Source organism: Girardinichthys multiradiatus, chromosome 12 (assembly GCF_021462225.1).
Source record: "Girardinichthys multiradiatus isolate DD_20200921_A chromosome 12, DD_fGirMul_XY1, whole genome shotgun sequence".
In the NCBI taxonomy this organism is placed as follows: Eukaryota; Metazoa; Chordata; class Actinopteri; order Cyprinodontiformes; family Goodeidae; genus Girardinichthys; species Girardinichthys multiradiatus.
This window is the reverse complement of record NC_061805.1, coordinates 30,475,959-30,493,381: the sequence shown is the minus strand read 5'-3', so window position 1 is coordinate 30,493,381 and position 17,423 is coordinate 30,475,959. Positions and strand designations below refer to the sequence as shown.

The 17,423-nt window shown below is 38.6% G+C and overlaps 2 protein-coding genes across 5 annotated transcripts in view; both read left to right on the top strand.

Annotated features, from left to right (window-relative positions):
* The first annotated feature begins 5,780 nt into the window (after positions 1 to 5,780).
* On the top strand, positions 5,781 to 7,419 carry LOC124878584 (C2 calcium-dependent domain-containing protein 4C). The gene has a single exon (XM_047382599.1). The coding sequence runs from the start codon at positions 5,816 to 5,818 to the stop codon at positions 6,929 to 6,931; it is 1,116 nt and encodes a 371-aa protein (XP_047238555.1). The 5' UTR covers positions 5,781 to 5,815; the 3' UTR covers positions 6,932 to 7,419.
* Positions 7,420 to 10,436: 3,017 nt separating this feature from the next.
* Positions 10,437 to 17,423, top strand: part of vps13a (vacuolar protein sorting 13 homolog A) — a 60,815-nt gene continuing 53,828 nt past the window's right edge. For 3 of the 4 annotated variants that reach the window (XM_047380757.1, XM_047380755.1, XM_047380754.1), the window contains exons 1-5: positions 10,438 to 10,592; positions 12,646 to 12,689; positions 12,791 to 12,833; positions 12,921 to 13,016; positions 14,723 to 14,824. In XM_047380757.1, coding sequence (XP_047236713.1) covers positions 10,493 to 10,592; positions 12,646 to 12,689; positions 12,791 to 12,833; positions 12,921 to 13,016; positions 14,723 to 14,824 — 385 coding nt within the window. In that variant the 5' untranslated portion in view covers positions 10,438 to 10,492. Of the gene's footprint in view, positions 10,593 to 12,645; positions 12,690 to 12,790; positions 12,834 to 12,920; positions 13,017 to 14,722; positions 14,825 to 17,423 lie in introns of all 4 variants that reach the window. The other variant, XM_047380758.1, reaches the window with a different exon arrangement.

Below are 17,423 nucleotides of genomic sequence, written 5' to 3'. Positions count from 1 at the left end.
AAGTCAGTGATCCACACACTTCTAAGTTTTACTCCAACATTTAGACTGACCTAGCTCTTCTAATGCTACTTTGTAAAGGTACAAAACGGAAAAAAAAATAAAATAAAATAAAAAAATATATATATATATATGTCTTTATTTTCCCACAAATGTGCCTTATCACTCCGCCTGCGCCCTCTTGTGGATGAAGTGAGTCATTCAATGAAAGGAAATTCTATTTGAAGTTTAATCTTTCCTCGCAAGTGGACATGGCTTTGACTTGATATTAAACCACTCCTATAGGTTTATATGTTGTCTTTAGGCTTCCAGGATGATACCAAAAATCATAAACATACACCACCAGTCAAAGGTTTAGACACACCTTTGTCATTTAATAGCTTTTCTCATATTTGTATGACTTTCTACATTGTAGATACATAGAGAAGACATCAAAACAATAAAGCAAAAAAATATATAAATATGTAGCAAACAAATTGTGAAATAACTCAAAACATCTTTTACATTTTAGTGTCTTCAAAATTTGCTTTAATGGTTTTCCAACAGTCTTAAAAGACTTTCCAGAGGGAAGAAAAAAATAAAGACAAACCACTAAATGAGAATCACAATCAGTCAAACTTTTGACTGATTGTGTATGTGGGCTAGACTAACCCATTTAAATATCCAGTTATTTCATTGTTATTTGTTATTCAAAACTATTGCCAAAGGCATATAAAAGTCTGGACTGAATTTAATCTTAAAGGGAATCAGTTTATCCTTTGAAGATATGAGGTGGAATGCTATTAAATATATATTGAAAGCCATCACTGTATTTTTTTCATCTACTTTAGGCCAAATGTGTCACGGTGTGACATTTTGGACTTTGGTTTTGGTTTCTTGTGATGGTTTATTTTGTCTAGATGTTACTATTTTTGTTTTTTGTATCATGTTTATTAGTTTGTTTTTCTCTACCACCTCCTAGTGTTGTTGGTTTCCTCTCGCCCTTGTTCCTTTAGTGTTGTCTTACTTAGAATAGTTTCATGATTATTGTGTTTTTCATAGTTCTGTATCGTCCTTGGATTCTCTGTGTTTATTTATGTTAGGTCAGCTTCAGTTTTTGTTTACATCTTTGCTTGTCCTCACATTCTCTGCCTGGTTCTAGTTTATTTAGTCAGTGTGGTTTTAGGTTTGTTTACTTTTGTATCAGGATTCCTCCAGTTTTTTCCGTTTCCTTTAGTTCTTGGTTTATCTTGGTCTATAGTTTTCGTTTAGGTCTGTTTCACAGTTTTGTTAATTAGTCCCTTTCCTCATGTCTTAGTCTTATTAGGTTCACCTGCTCCCTCTGTCTCCCTGCATCCATGTCACACCTGTTCCCTGTTTCTTTGATTATCTGCCCTTTGTTCTCCTCTCATGTCTCTCTGTATATTAGTTGGTCTGTGCTCTTTGTTCCCTGCTGGTTCCCCCTGTTCGTCACAACCCCGTTCCCAACCATGACAATGCTTTGTTTTTGCCTCGTTTTGGAAACCTTTGCTATGTTTTTGCCTGGAGTACCTGCAGTGTCTTTGTAAGTCTTTGTATCCTGACTCTGATTCGTACCTGCAGTGTTTTGCTACGTTTTTTTGATCTTTGTAAATAAACTGAAGAATTACTAAGATGCGGCTGCCAAGCTCTAGTCTGTGTTTTGGTCCGACCCAAAATCAGAACGTGACAAAATGTATGTTAATGTTGAAAGGTTTGTCTGACTTGAAGTGTTTCCATGGTTTCCATAGGTCTAATAGATTTTTTATATTTCAGATTGTTTGAGTTTGTTTTTTGTGAATAATGAACCTTGTTTACCAACTCAAAGCCGTGTCCTGACTTCAGGTCAGCAGTGTGCCTCATCACCAGCTGTTTAAAGGTTAACGGCTCTTTGAGGCACTGGCTGTTGGCCCGCGTTGTTCAGGTCTTTGAACTGACTTTGAACAAGAGATCAGGTCTCTGAAAAACATTTTATATCAATGTCATCATAACCACAACAAGACATGCTGAATACTTCTGTGCTAAAAGCAGACAGTTTTGTTCTGACAAAAAAAAAAAAAACAATCTCCTTTAAGCATTACCAAGACATGGCCCTTGACTTTGACAAAACAGCAGACCATTAGAAAGGCAGCCCTGGGGCTAACTGTTGAGGAGCTGCAGAGCTCCACAGCCCAGGTGGGAGAAAATTCTGCCAGGACAGCTTTTAGTCATGCAGTGTACAAATCTTGCCTTTGTGGAAGAGTGTCAAGACGAAATCTTTAAGGGAAAGCAGTAAGACGCAGTAAGTGGACATGTAGAAGAAGGTACTCTGGTCAAATGACTTCAATGAAAACCACTTTGTATGATGCAGAATGAACCCTGCATATCAAACTCAATAAACCATTTCCATGTGCCATGGAGTTTCAAGGAAACTAGTCAGAACTGATGGGAGGGATTTCTGCAGAACCAGGAACTCGATGCAATCAGCTAGGTTTCCTTAGAAAACTTTTGACCACTTGTCATCAATAGCCTCAACCTGACTGCACTGTTTATAAGATCAAAGAGGAATCTATGTAATGGGCTTTGTATATCACTGGTTTTAATTTATTACATTTTTCTATATATGAATTGGATCTGTTGGTCTTGTAATGACACTTGTTTTGAATCGGCTCTAAACGAATGTATTGAATTGAATAAAGATTGGTGGAGTTAAATACAGGGCAATTCTTGAAAAAAGACTTGTTAGAAACTGCAAAAAAACTTGAGCCTGGGGCAGAGGTTGGTCTTCCAGCAGGAAAATGAGCCTAAACATACAGCCCGAGCTACAATGGAATGGTTTAGATTAAAGGATATTCATGAAATGAAATGGCCAAGTCAAAGCCCGATTGAGTTCAGATCATTTTACGAAGAAGAACAGGTAAAACTTGTAGTCTCTATATGTGCAAAGCTGCTAAGAGACATTCCCTAAAAGACTTGCAACTCTAATCGCAGCAAAGCATTGACTCAGGGGAACTGAATTCAAAAGCACACCATAAACCTTCCTCTGCTTCACAAGTATACACTACTTTCTGCTGGTCACAAATTTTAACCAACATTTATTACAGTTTGTAAAAAGAGTGTGTAAAAAAGTTTATTACTATAATTATTAGGCCAGTGTAAGCGCTGCGAAGGCCCAATGTAATTGTAGTGTTTATCATTTTTCTACACCAAAACGAAGCGCCATTTTGAAGGCCTAAACATATATGAAAACTCACAGATTTTGCACGCATCAGTCCTGGTGTAAAATTACGTTAAGGATTTTAAGAGTTTAGAAAAGTTGAATAAAAATAGCTCAACAGCGCCCCCTAAACTAAACTATGGTCCACTTGTATAACGTAGAGATTTGAAATTTGGTACACAGGTAGAACCCTCCAAACCAAACAAAAAAGTCAAAAGGAGGTATGTCCCATCACCAATAGGAAGTTGGCCATTTTGGGTCAAAAGTTCATTTTTGACATTTCATACATGTAGAACTTAGACGAATTCCTCCTAAGGATGTTGAGCTATCGGCTTCTAATTTAGTCAGTATGCCTTAAAGGCACAGAGGATTAAAAGTTACCAAAATCGTGAGTTTTTGAGCATGCTGAAGGGGCGGGGCTAGGTCTCAAAGTTTGCCTTTTCGCCAAAAAAATGCAAACAGCTCTAACTTACATATAGGACGGCTGAATTAGACCAAACTGGATATGATTGATCCCTATCAGGTAACCAACAATCCTATGTGGTCAAATGATGACATCATCAAAGCCAAGCACCCTAAGAGCAGGAAGTCACTTTGGAAAGGTCCCTCTCTGACCCGCTGACCCAATCAACTTGAAAGCGTGTCAGATGAGAGATAACAAGTTGGCCTCACTTGGTTTGGAACACAGAAACTGTAGGCTGGAGGTTGTGGCCGCAGTGGTGCAGCAAAGTGCAATGTTACGCCGTTGCCATACGTTTGCCTTTAATTTCCACATATTTGATCTGATCTGCACCAAATTCAATATTATGGATCTTGGTCTGGCCTCCAAAAGATTTCCAGTGATTTTTTTTTGTGGGTATGGCCTAATTCCTCTACAGCACCCTCTAGAATATTTAAAAAAAACAACCCCAAGCCATGTTTTGATCGAGGATTATGAAATTTGGTACACATATGCAACATCTCAGGACCTGCAAAAAAGTCTCTGGGCACCATGATCCAAAACCCACAGGAAGTCAGCCATTTTGGATGAAAGCCACCATTTTCTCTCATTTACACACGTATCTGAGCAAACTCATCCTACAGCTTTTGACTTGCAGACTTCAAAATGACTCAGTACACTCCTAAGGCATTGGGGATTAAAAGTTATCAAGCCTCAAAATCTGACTTCTCACCATAAAAACCAAAATTGTTATAGCTCCTACAAGGAAAGTCACAGAGATACAAAACCTTTTGAGATTGATCAATATTAGACCTTGAATGATATTCAATGGTCACATGCAAATATAATTGAAGCACCGCCCCCTGAGAACAGGAAGCCTAATGTTTCACTTTGGAAGGTCCATATTTGATAACCTTTACCTAATCAACGTGAAACTGTCCCCAGTGACAGATAACATGATGGTCTACGTAGGTCTCCAACACTGAGAGGTTTGGCCGGAGGGTGTGGTCATGCCGGCGTGGCAAAGTCCGATGTCACACCATGGTCTTACGCTTGGCTCTAAATGACACATGCATGGTCCAGTTTACTCCAAACTGAATATAGTTGATCTTTGTCAACCCACAAACACCTCTACTGGATTACATTGAAATATAGATCAACGGCGCCCCCAAGGAAACTTCAACCGCTATGTTTCCCTCATACATCATCGGATCCACTTCAAATTTGTCATGCATCATCGTGGACAAATGCTGAACTCGTTGGCAAAATCAATTAATGACATCACTTTAGCACCACCCACTAACATCCAAGTGAGTGCAGCTTCCACTGGGAAGGTCGGATTTCAGCCAAATTTTGAAAGCTTCTTGTCAAGTCATGACACAAGCTGAGCAATGCTAAGCTACGCGGGCCACCCAATGCTGCTTGCAGCTTTAATTTAGCATTATTGTCAGGTTTAAACAACCTAAAACTAAGATAAATCCATATACAATTATTCCAACAATCATTATTCCAAGCTCCTGTATTTTTTGCTATTAATTCATTAATATTTCCTCATGGATAAAGGGTACATGACTAATAGCATTTTTTCCATAACAATCAGCAACTTCAAATGTTTTTAGTGCATGCAGAAATATGGTCTTACTCTTTTTTCTTTTATATGCTGACATGGGTTCTGTTTATAATCCTGTGAAGCACTTTGTGGTACAAAACACTGTAAACGTCACCATTTTATATAATACTTTGTGATAATACTCATTTTCATTCTCCAAAGCACATTGAAGCATTGATCTGAAAAGAAATCGAATTCAGCAAAGCTGACGTAGCAAAATACACTTCAATGCACCTGATCTAATCTGACACCCACTCAGATTCACACACTTACAGACAGACCCTGTGAGGCAAATTGGGGGATGTATGCCTACTCAATATTTTCTGATGCATGGGGGAGCTGGCAAACCAGTGACGCACTAACTCGGACTAACCTTTAAAACCTGCCCCATGCGTCACACACATGCAGATCTCTGCTCAGCGAAAGGCGCATCTCAACATCACAGGTGGGAGAATAAAATTTGTTGCATTTTTTGGAAAACCTATGAACAAATATTTCTGTGATTTTGCCTAAATAACATGCTTTATATTTATCTTAGAGGGAGTAACGTGATTTGAGAACAAAGTCTAAATCAACTATGTGGGTCCTTGGGAAGGTCAGGGAGAGCATGGAGAGCATTCCTCTGGAGTTGGATTCTTACATTGGAATGAGGGATGATGATGCTTTATTCTCCTCAAAGACCAGCCTTTCTCAGAATCTCCACGCAAACATCATTACTCCCAACAACATCCCTGAGTTCTGCCTGCCTCCGCAACTTTGCAAGAGACATCCAAAGAGTGAAAAGAGTGAAGACCCATCAGTGCCTCAGAAGGCTCCAAGACGACCTTTGCCATTCTCTGCAGAGTGCTACGGCCTGGCTGGGATGTACGAGAGCCTGAACACTCGAAGGAAAGAGTCTTTGTTCCATTCACAAAGGCCTGTGTACATGTTCGAAAGACGCATCCCTACCACAAAGCACAGACAGATGGAGACAACCCCACAAAAGAAAACTTTTTTAGAGTTCCTCCCATTGTTTGCATTCAAAAGTCTATCAGAAGCAGCAAGCACAGAAGCTGAAATTCCTTCCAGTTCCAAACCACCCAGAAACGTCCAATCCAGAAGCCAGCATCTTAAAGAAACTGCATCCTGTCCTTCATTATTCGATATCATGGAGAAGAGCATAAAGGCAAAGAAATTAGGTTTAAGTTTGCCAACTTTTTCCTGGAGCCGGTCAACCTCGGAGAGAAATCCACCCACCCTGTCCCCACCTGTCCTCCATTCACTGGACTTCCTCCACTGCCAGGAGAGACTTCACCATGAACACATCCTTTCTTTGCAGGGCCGAGGCAGAGTTCGCTTTTCCACTGAGCACACCACATTCTCTAATGGTACTTCCACTATCAGAGTGCGTGTGGTGTCTGTGGAGGGCTTGTTGGATCAAACTGAACAACAAACCCTGAACTGTGCTGTTAATCTGTGCCTGATACCGGGGAAGCTGCAGCAGCAGGAGAGCGCCATCATCAGGAACTGCCGTTGCCCTGTTTTTAATGAAGATTTCTACTTCACAGAGCTGAGTCACAAGGATCTGCTAGAGCTGCAGCTCAGGTTAAAAGTGGTAGATAAAGCTGCAGCAGGAGCTTTCAGGAGGGGAACAGTGATCGGGATTATCTTTAAATCACTATCCCAGCTGTTATCCTCTGAGGAACAGGTGTAAGAGCAGATATGGATCCCATATGTTTAGGAAAAACATGAGATCCTATTTTTTTCTGTGATGACACTGTCATTGAAATTTTGTTACTGCTTTTATCACTTTTAGTCGTACATAATCACTTTTAATTATAGCTACTCAAAAGGTAACATAAACAAAATGCTCATAATTGCTCAAATACTAGATTTTTCTCAGGAGATCAAAAGACTCACAGAGGTAACACTGAACTGTATGTCTCCAGGTGGGGACACAAATCTAAAATCTGCTGCTCGGACTTTATAGCTGACAAGATTTTTCAAAAAGAACCTGATGTAAACACAATGCTGCAAACAGGGTGTTTGCTTTGTTTTAGATATGAAAACAACAAAAATGCTGATTTGTTTTGCTATGTTTGTGATGTTATGCTTTGTATTATTTCCTAATTTCTTTCATGAATGTGCACAAGTAAGTAATTTAACATTTTGTAGCACTTTTGATATACACACGTGGACAAAATTGTTGGTACCCCTCGGTTACTGAAAGAAAAACCCACAATGGTCTCAGAAATAACTTGAATCTGACAAAGGTAATAATGAATAAAAATTATATGAAAATGAACAAATGAAAGTCAGACATTGCTTTTCAAACATGCTTCAACAAAATTATTTAAACAAATAAACTCATGAAACAGGCCTGGACAAAAATAATGGTACCCTTAACTTAATATTTTGTTGCACAATCTTTTGATGCAATCACTGCAATAATATGATTCCTATAACTGTCAATGAGACTTCTGCGCCTCTCAGCAGGTATTCTGGCCCACTCCTCATGAGCAAACTGCTCCAGTTGTCTCAGGTTTGAAGGGTGCCTTTTCCAGACGGCATGTTTCAGCTCCTTCCAAAGATGCTCAATAGGATTTAGGTCAGGGCTCTTAGCCATTCTTGGGTGTTTTTAGCTGTGTGTTTTGGGTCATTATCCTGTTGCAAGACCCATGACTTGCGACTGAGACCAAGCTTTCTGACACTGGGCAGCACATTTCTCTCTAGAATCCCTTGATAGCCTTGAGATTTCATTATACCTGCACAGATTCAAGACACCCTGTGCCAGATGCAGCAAAGCAGCCCCAGAACATAACAGAACCTCCTCCATGTTTCACAGTAGGGACAGTGTTCTTTTCTTCATATGCTTCATTTTTCCATCTGCGAACATAGAGCTGATGTGCCTTGCCAAAATGTCTCATCTGTCCATAGGACATTCTCCCAGAAGCTTTGTAGCTTGTCAACATGTAGTTTGGCAAATTCCAGTCTGGCTTTTTTATGATTTGTTTTCAACAATGGTGTTCTCCTTGGTCGTCTCCCATTAACTCCACTTTGCCTCAAACAACATCGGATGGTGTGATCGGACACTGATGTTCCTTGAGCTTGAAGTTCAGCTTTAATCTCTTTAGAAGTTTTTCTGGGCTCTTTTGTTACCGTTCGTATTATCCGTCTCTTCGTTTTGTCATCAATTTTCCTCCTGCGGCCACGTCCAGGGAGGTTGTCTACAGTCCCGTGAATCTTAAATTTCTGAATATATGCAACTGTAGTCACAGGAACATGAAGCTGCTTGGAGATGGTCTTATAACCTTTACCTTTAACATGCTTGTCTATAATTTTCTTTCTAATCTCCTGAGACAACTCTTTCCTTCGCTTCCTTTGGTCCATGTTGAGTGTGGTACACACCATGTCACCAAACAGCACAGTGACTACCTGTAGCCCTATATATAGGCCCACTGACTGATTAGAAGAATGTAGACATCTGTGTTGCTAATTGATGGACACATCTTGATTTAACATGTCCCTTTGGTCACATTATTTTCAGGGGTACCATCATTTTTGTCAAGGCCGGTTTCATGAGTTTATTTTTAAAAATAATTCCGTTGAAGCATGTTTGAAAAGCAATGTCTGACTTTAATTTGTTCATTTTCATAGAACTGTTATTCATTATTACCTTTGTCAGATTCAAGTTATTTTTGTGCCCATTGTGGGTTTTTCTTTCATTAACCGAGGAGTACCAACAATTTTGTCCACGTGTGTAGTACAACTGTCCATCTGTTTTCTATAATGGTTAGGGTGAGGTATGGCAGAACAGTTGGTAGCACTGTTTCCTCGCAGCAAGAAGGTTCTGGGTTCAAATCCTGGCATGGGGTCTTTCTGCAAGGAGTTTGCATGTTCTCTCCCATGCAGGAGTGGGTTCTCTGATGGGAATACCACAATCTAAAAACATGACTGTTAGGTCAAACCTTGGGTATGAGTGTGTGAGTGCATGGTAGATTGTCCTGTGTGGCTCTATGTTGCCCTGTGATGGACTGGCAACCTGTCCAGGTTGTCCCCCGCCTCTTGCCAATTGACTGCTGGAGCTAGACAACAGCCCTCCCTCAACCCTGCAAGGATAAGCGGGTATAGACGATGAATGGATCTTTTCTGTTAAAATGTGCATTGTTAAATCTGTAGAAAACATTTTTTTCTAAGAAAGATCCAGTGTCTTGATCCAGTGTCTTAGATTCCAATCAATTGCCTAGCATTCTTATAAGTTTCTTTGTTTATCGATTCGATATCAGTATAAGATATTATGCAAACCATGATCTGATTAGACAAGAATCTTGTTGATTCTTGTCTAATAATTAATAAAAAATTTAGGGTTGGAATATTTTATCTCAGAACAAAAAAAAAAAAACTAAACTCTTGAAATAATGAATTCATTCCAAAGTTTATTAGAGATACATGGAAAACATTCACCGGATTGTGCAGCTCGGCTGGCAAGGTGTGGTCACAGAAAATGTATGCTTGTTACTTTTGTTTTTTGTTAATAAAGATGATGAGTATTTTTAAATGCTGTAAGTCTTTTTTTCACAACTGATGCATAACATCCCATGTCACTTCTTACCCTCTCCAGTAAACGGTGTGCATACTTCAATCTTCAGGCTTTGTTAGTGTAAGGCAAGCTTGTTTACCATATAATACCAAAAGAAGGTCTCTAACCTCTTACAGATCACAGTTCTGCTATAAACGGAATAATGTGTATAACAAAGCATTTCTGACATGAGAATGTGCATAAAATGAGTGTAAAGCAAGTTCTCTATCTCTAGTAATACATATGGAAAAATATGGAAATATAGAACTGCAACACTCAATATTCACTTGTCTTACTTTGTGGGCCTGCTTAACTAACTAACTAACTGAATGTAACTAACTAACTGAATGACTGACTAAACAGAATGAAATTTCCTGAAACAATAGTTCAATACATAATCAGCTATTTACTAATACAATCACTGACGCAGAAATCATAACATCAAATTTACGGTTATTTGAATGTTGCTTCAGATAACTCCAGTTTTAATTCTGACAACAGGCCTCCAGTTCTCAAAATCAGTGGCATTCGAATATATGCTACATCGACCTGCCATACAATGTTCTCAATCAGCATTTACGGCGTGACGCAACCTGCTCCCTGCCCGCTGCTATACGTCTTACTAAATCCGACGTGGAGCTTCAAGAAGTCCACAGGATGTAAACATGGTGATTCACAGATGAAAACAGCGTCAAAATGATCTTTGAAAGTGTGGTCGTTGACGTCCTCAATCGGTTTTTAGGGGACTACGTTGTGAACCTTGACAGATCGCAGCTGAAACTTGGCATATGGGGAGGTAACCGAACTTGTGTTTGTCTTTGACCAGCCACCTAGCCCAGCTAGCATGCTACATGCTAGTAAATGTTAGCCACCAGTCCTATGTGCTGGGAGGCTTTCCCAGCTGTCAGTGTCACTTTTTACCTCGTTTATCATTTACCAGTAGTATATTATCACTGATGTTTTAGATGAAATAAGAAGCGTCTTTATTTCTTTTTTAATGCAGACATTGTCTCGTGTTATTGTATTTAATTCGGGATATACTTTGGTCTTAAGTTTGTGGGAACGGATCAGTTAATGGTCCCGCCCTTCTTTAGAGCAAGGTTAAGGCTAGCCTTAGGTTCATTACGAGTTCTTTGACAGTTACCAATAACCTGTCGGACACATGATAGGATTAGAAAATATGTGTTTACAGCTGATTAAATGATAAATTGTTGGCTGCTGCAGACATGATCAGATGCAGAAATACAATTTTTGATGTTCTAAATATTTTTACTCTCCAATTAGATAAAGCCTGTATCTTAATTTTGATCTGCGTTCATCTGATTTGGATTTGCATGTAGGGATGAAACCGGATATTTACATAAGATGTGTCAAAAGACACAGCCGTTTGCTTTTCATCGTCTGACAATGAATCAGACAACTTGTTAAAATGCTGTTAGAAGTCACCAGAATCACGTCTGCTTGCTAAATGTGAGAATGGCAGATTTTTTTATCTTTTTTTTTTTTTTTTTTTTCAAAGTCAGAGGTTTACATACACTCAGCTTACTATTCGCTAAACCCATTTGAGAAATAATGATGTCATTACTTTGTAAGCTTCTGATTAAAACATTAATCACATGATTTGAGTTCCATCTGTGAAGTTTTTATTGCACGTCCTAAACGCACTAAAAATATATACAAGATATCATGAAAGAACTGAGGAACTCTTGCAATGTCTTGGGTTTCCATCTGCCTGTCGTTGCCAACGCTGTCTGTTCAAACAATTACACCCAAGTTATAAACACCACGGGAATGTCCACACATCATACCATTCAGGATAGAGGCAAGTACTGCGTCCCATGGAGGAAGTTGCTTTGAGAAGAATTGTGTAGAACAACCCCAGGACAAATACAAAGAGCCTTGTGAAGATTCTGGCAGGAGCTGGTAAGAGAGTGCCATTATCCACAATGAAATCAGTCTTGTACCATCATGTTCTGAAATGCCACTCAGCAAGGAAGAAGCTATTACTCTAAAATCATCTTGAAAAGCCATAGTATAGGTTGCAAATGCAATTTGGGACATATGTTTTGGTCTGATGAAAGTAAAATTGAAGTGCTCGGCTGCAAAGACCAAGCCTGAGAAGACCATCCCAACTGTGACGTACAGGAGTCGTAGAATCATGTTGTGTGGGTGTCCAGCAAAACAAGGGACTGGTGCAATTCACAAAATGGATGCCATCATGAGGAAAGACATTATGTAGAAATATTTAAGCACCATCTCAAGATATTAGCCAGGAAGTTAAACCTAGGCTGCATAGGGTCTTCTAAATAGACATTTAGTTACTAAGTGGCTGAAGAACAGCAAATCTTCACTGGTTATCACAAAGCCCTGACCTCAGGTCCATAGAAAACTTGTTTGCAGAGCTGGAATGGTGTCTGTCAGCAAGACAGCCAAACAACCTGACTCAGTTTTGTCTGAAGGAAGTGGGCAAAATTCAAGCAAACTACTGTGAGAAGCTTGTGTTGACCCATAATAATACTGTTTTAAAAGGCAAGTCTACCAAATAGTAAAGAAATGTACACATTACAAACTTCTGAATTGTAAGAAAATAACTATTAGCAAACAGTCTAATTAATAATAAAAGACTAATAGAGGTTTATACTGATTTAATGTCAGACGGTGAGAGATATTTTTATACAATGGATGTAAATATCTGTTTTATCAATGGTTGTGGTCCACAGTTTAGTGTATAGGACTAGAGCAGCAAATCGTGATTAAATGTTATGTCCGGGTATTAGAGCGTTTATTTGAGTCTCGTATCAAAACAGCAATTTTGTGCGTCTACATGTAAAATATTGCTGTCATTTTAGGTGATGCTGTTCTGAAAAATCTTGAAATAAAGGAAAATGCCTTGGTGAGTTACAGCTAAATATGTGACTGAAACCTGCCCAATATGACGCTCTCACATGGATGATATCGTTGTGTGTAATGCATATTTCTATTTCTGTATTGCAGAGTCAACTTGATCTCCCTTTTAAAGTGAGAGCTGGTCACATAGGTAAATTTGCTTGCCTCATGTGATTCTGTTGTAATCCTGTTTTCTTTTTGAGATGAGCATTTTCTTACTTTGTGGTTTTGGTAATAGGACGTCTGGAGTTAAAGATTCCATGGACAGACATCTACACCAAGTCAGTGGAGGCCACGTTAGATGGTGTCTATCTGCTTATCGTCCCCACAGCAAGTAAGATCCTGAAGTACTGGAATCAATACACAGTGAAGCATACCATCGTGTTATAATAATAATAATTATTATTATTACATCTTTTCACTACTAGATTTTTCAAAGGGGTTTACTCAAAAAAAGACACATTAAAAATAAATATTGAATAAAACTAAAAATAAAGGGCAATTAGCTAGCAGCTATAGAAAACTGATGCTTTACAGACCAAATATATATATCATACAAGACAAAAGCAGAGAAATAAACAAAATAAAATTAAAATACAATGAAAATACAGTCTAATTAAATCAAAAAAGTGAGTTTTAAAAGATTGAAAAAGGGAGGAGTAGGCATGAAGACATTAAAAACAAGTAATGAAATATTTAAATCATGTCTAGCTACAGGAAGCCAGTAGAGGGATTTAAGTGTTGGAGTAATGTTCTCTCTCCTTTTGCATGTATGTATGCATGTAGAAATTCAAACAGTGGTATCTGAACTCTATGGAGGTTTGCTACAGATGTCTTAGACCAGCAAGGATGACATTGCAGTGGTCCAGGCTATGTTTAAATCATTCTCTTGTCTCTTTTTTTATTTTCAAGTAAAGCACTTTAAATTACCTTGTGTATGAATGATGCTGTAAAAATACATTTGCCTTTACACAGTATACTCCAGACCTTGATGATGTTGTGCATGTGGCAATATGCTGCATTGAATACATTACTGATGTGGCAAATAAGGCTAAGGTTACTTTCAAAAGTGAATCTAAGGTTTCTGACCTATTTTTTTATCCTTTCAGAAAATAGATTTTAAATACATTATTGTATCCTTCTTGTGCATTTTATTTCCAATACAATCATCTCAGTTATGTCTTTAACTGTAAAAAATGTATGTCGTTAAGGCAGTTAAGCAAAGACCTAACAGATCCTGGAAGATGGGAAGTTAGAGATAAATATAATTGTACATTATCTGCTTACTGATGGAAGCTACGTTCTTTATTACAACATCCAGATGGAATAAACAAACGTTTAAAAAGGTTGGGCTTTGTATAAAGCCCTGGGGGACTCCACAGGAAATATGGAAATGCTATGAGAAAGATTCAGCAAGTGCAATGAAGCACAGAGGTTCTGTTAACAAAGACGATTTACTACTGTGTCAGAGAACCTGTCCTGCAAGATCAACCATGTCAAAAAAAGCACTAATATCCAGTAGCCTAACAACATTGAGATTAGCAGAATTTTAATGTATGTTTAAATTATTAAACAGTTTAAAGAGACCTATTTTCAAGCTGATGCTAAGATTTTCATTGTCTAGATTGCTTTCTGTAGAAGCAGCCTTAAAAAACAGGATTGTAGCAAATCACAATAGATTATTTGCTGTAATAATAGATTAATATGTATACAATCTGAAAATACAGAAACATCGATAATAATATATCTGGACCACTCACATAAACAAATGTTTGTTCATATTACAACATTTTACAACCAGTTTATGTTTTAGTATCAGGTTTTAATAATTAATGAACCCTGAAGATTTTAAAACATCATCTTCAGTCTGATGTATAGTTATGTTAATCAAGAGGTACAGCCCCTACTTGTGCCAAAATAGGCCTCTGACTAATTTATCCTTTCAGTACAGTTTTAGTAACGCATGACATAGCCTTTGCTTCCCCTTGTTTATATTAGCAAAGGGTGTAATGTTTTTGTTTTGTGTCGCTTTGATTCCAGGTATAAAGTTCGATGCAGAAAAGGAGGAGAAGCAGCTACAGGAGGCTCGTCAGAGGGAGCTTCAGCGAATTGAGGAGACAAAGCTCAAGGCTGCAGAGCAAGGTCAGAGTTCAGCTTTGATTCTTAAAGAGAGAGGGGGTGTGTGTGTGTGTGTGTCCCCAACAATTTTTATGTTTTGTGTAAAAGCATTTTCAACCGTTTCAGTGACATCCTTAGCTAAGCTTTGAAAATGAATGGAAAAAAACAGAACCGTTCTGTTATGATGTAGCTGGATACGAGTTCACGTGCAGCCCAGAGCTTTCCTGCTCTATTGTCTTTAGCATTTCAGATCAAATATGCACTGAGCGTGAAAAATACTATTCTTTATTTAGTATTTTGGAAAAAAAAGACCTAAACAATTATGTGTTTATTTTTTTGAAATATTTCTGTTGAACAATAGGCGACATGGATTATACCTTTTAATCATTTTCTTAGCCACTGATAAAATTTTTCCTTGTACAGGTCCTTCTCAAAATATTAGCATATTGTGATAAAGTTCAATATTTTCCATAATATCATGATGAAAATTTAACATTCATATATTTTAGATTCATTGCACACTAACTGAAATATTTCAGGTCTTTTATTGTCTTATTACGGATGATTTTGGCATACAGCTCATGAAAACCCAAAATTCCTATCTCACAAAATTAGCATATTTCATCCGACCAATAAAAGAAAAGTGTTTTTAATACAAAAAACGTCAACCTTCAAATAATCATGTACAGTTATGCACTCAATACTTGGTCGGGAATCCTTTTGCAGAAATGACTGCTTCAATGTGGCATGGCATGGAGGCAATCAGCCTGTGGCACTGCTGAGGTCTTATGGAGGCCCAGGATGCTTCGATAGCGGCCTTTAGCTCATCCAGAGTGTTGGGTCTTGAGTCTCTCAACGTTCTCTTCACAATATCCCACAGAGTCTCTATGGGGTTCAGGTCAGGAGAGTTGGCAGGCCAATTGAGCACAGTGATACCATGGTCAGTAAACCATTTACCAGTGGTTTTGGCACTGTGAGCAGGTGCCAGGTCGTGCTGAAAAATGAAATCTTCATCTCCATAAAGCTTTTCAGCAGATGGAAGCATGAAGTGCTCCAAAATCTCCTGATAGCTAGCTGCATTGACCCTGCCCTTGATAAAACACAGTGGACCAACACCAGCAGCTGACACGGCACCCCAGACCATCACTGACTGTGGGTACTTGACACTGGACTTCTGGCATTTTGGCATTTCCTTCTCCCCAGTCTTCCTCCAGACTCTGGCACCTTGATTTCCGAATGACATGCAGAATTTGCTTTCATCCGAAAAAAGTACTTTGGACCACTGAGCAACAGTCCAGTGCTGCTTCTCTGTAGCCCAGGTCAGGCGCTTCTGCCGCTGTTTCTGGTTCAAAAGTAGCTTGACCTGGGGAATGCAGCACCTGTAGCCCATTTCCTGCACACGCCTGTGCACGGTGGCTCTGGATGTTTCTACTCCAGACTCAGTCCACTGCTTCTGCAGGTCCCCCAAGGTCTGGAATCGGCCCTTCTCCACAATCTTCCTCAGGGTCCGGTCACCTCTTCTCGTTGTGCAGCGTTTTCTGCCACACTTTTTCCTTCCCACAGACTTCCCACTGAGGTGCCTTGATACAGCACTCTGGGAGCAGCCTATTTGTTCAGAAATGTCTTTCTGTGTCTTACACTCTTGCTTGAGGGTGTCAATAGTGGCCTTCTGGACAGCAGTCAGGTCGGCAGTCTTACCCATGATTGGGGTTTTGAGTGATGAACCAGGCTGGGAGTTTTAAAGGCCTCAGGAATCTTTTGCAGGTGTTTAGAGTTAACTAGTTGATTCAGATGATTAGGTTCATAGCTCGTTTAGAGACCCTTTTAATGATATGCTAATTTTGTGAGATAGGAATTTTGGGTTTTCATGAGCTGTATGCCAAAATCATCCGTATTAAGACAATAAAAGACCTGAAATATTTCAGTTAGTGTGCAATGAATCTAAAATATATGAATGTTAAATTTTCATCATGACATTATGGAAAATAATGAACTCTATCACAATATGCTAATATTTTGAGAAGGGCCTGTATACATATAAAAAATATATTGGAAAAGTCTAAATTCAAAACCAAAAAACTATTTTGGTTCAGGCAGTGCTGATTGACGACTTTACATATTTCACCAGCATGCGGGTGCTTTACTCTTAACAGCTACTAGTTTTAATTTAAACTGTACATATGTCTTTTGAGCAGCATTTTTCATATTTCTTTTTAAATTGAAATTTTATATATAATAGTAGCAGTTAAGCGCTAATTTAAAGGAGAGCAGTGTGTGATTCCTGGTTTGCAAAAATATCGAGGTAGAGCAAAATTATCTTAAAGAATGTGTCCATGCCAGGGAGCAGGTTTTCTCACATTGAGCTTTGAACTTCCTCAATAAAGCTTATTTTTGAGTCAATAAAGGATGGAGCCATCACTGCAGGGCTAGGTATGTTTGATTACCTCGAGTTAAAATACCTCGACCTCATGGAGTAATTGTATTTATAACAAAAATGTAAAGTAATGTAGAGCATGATCTTAAAGATTTTTAAAAGCGATAGTTAAAACAAATATTCACCATACTGCTACTAAAATAGCAGCAATGATTGTTACTTATGATAGTTTTATGTATTAAGTTTATT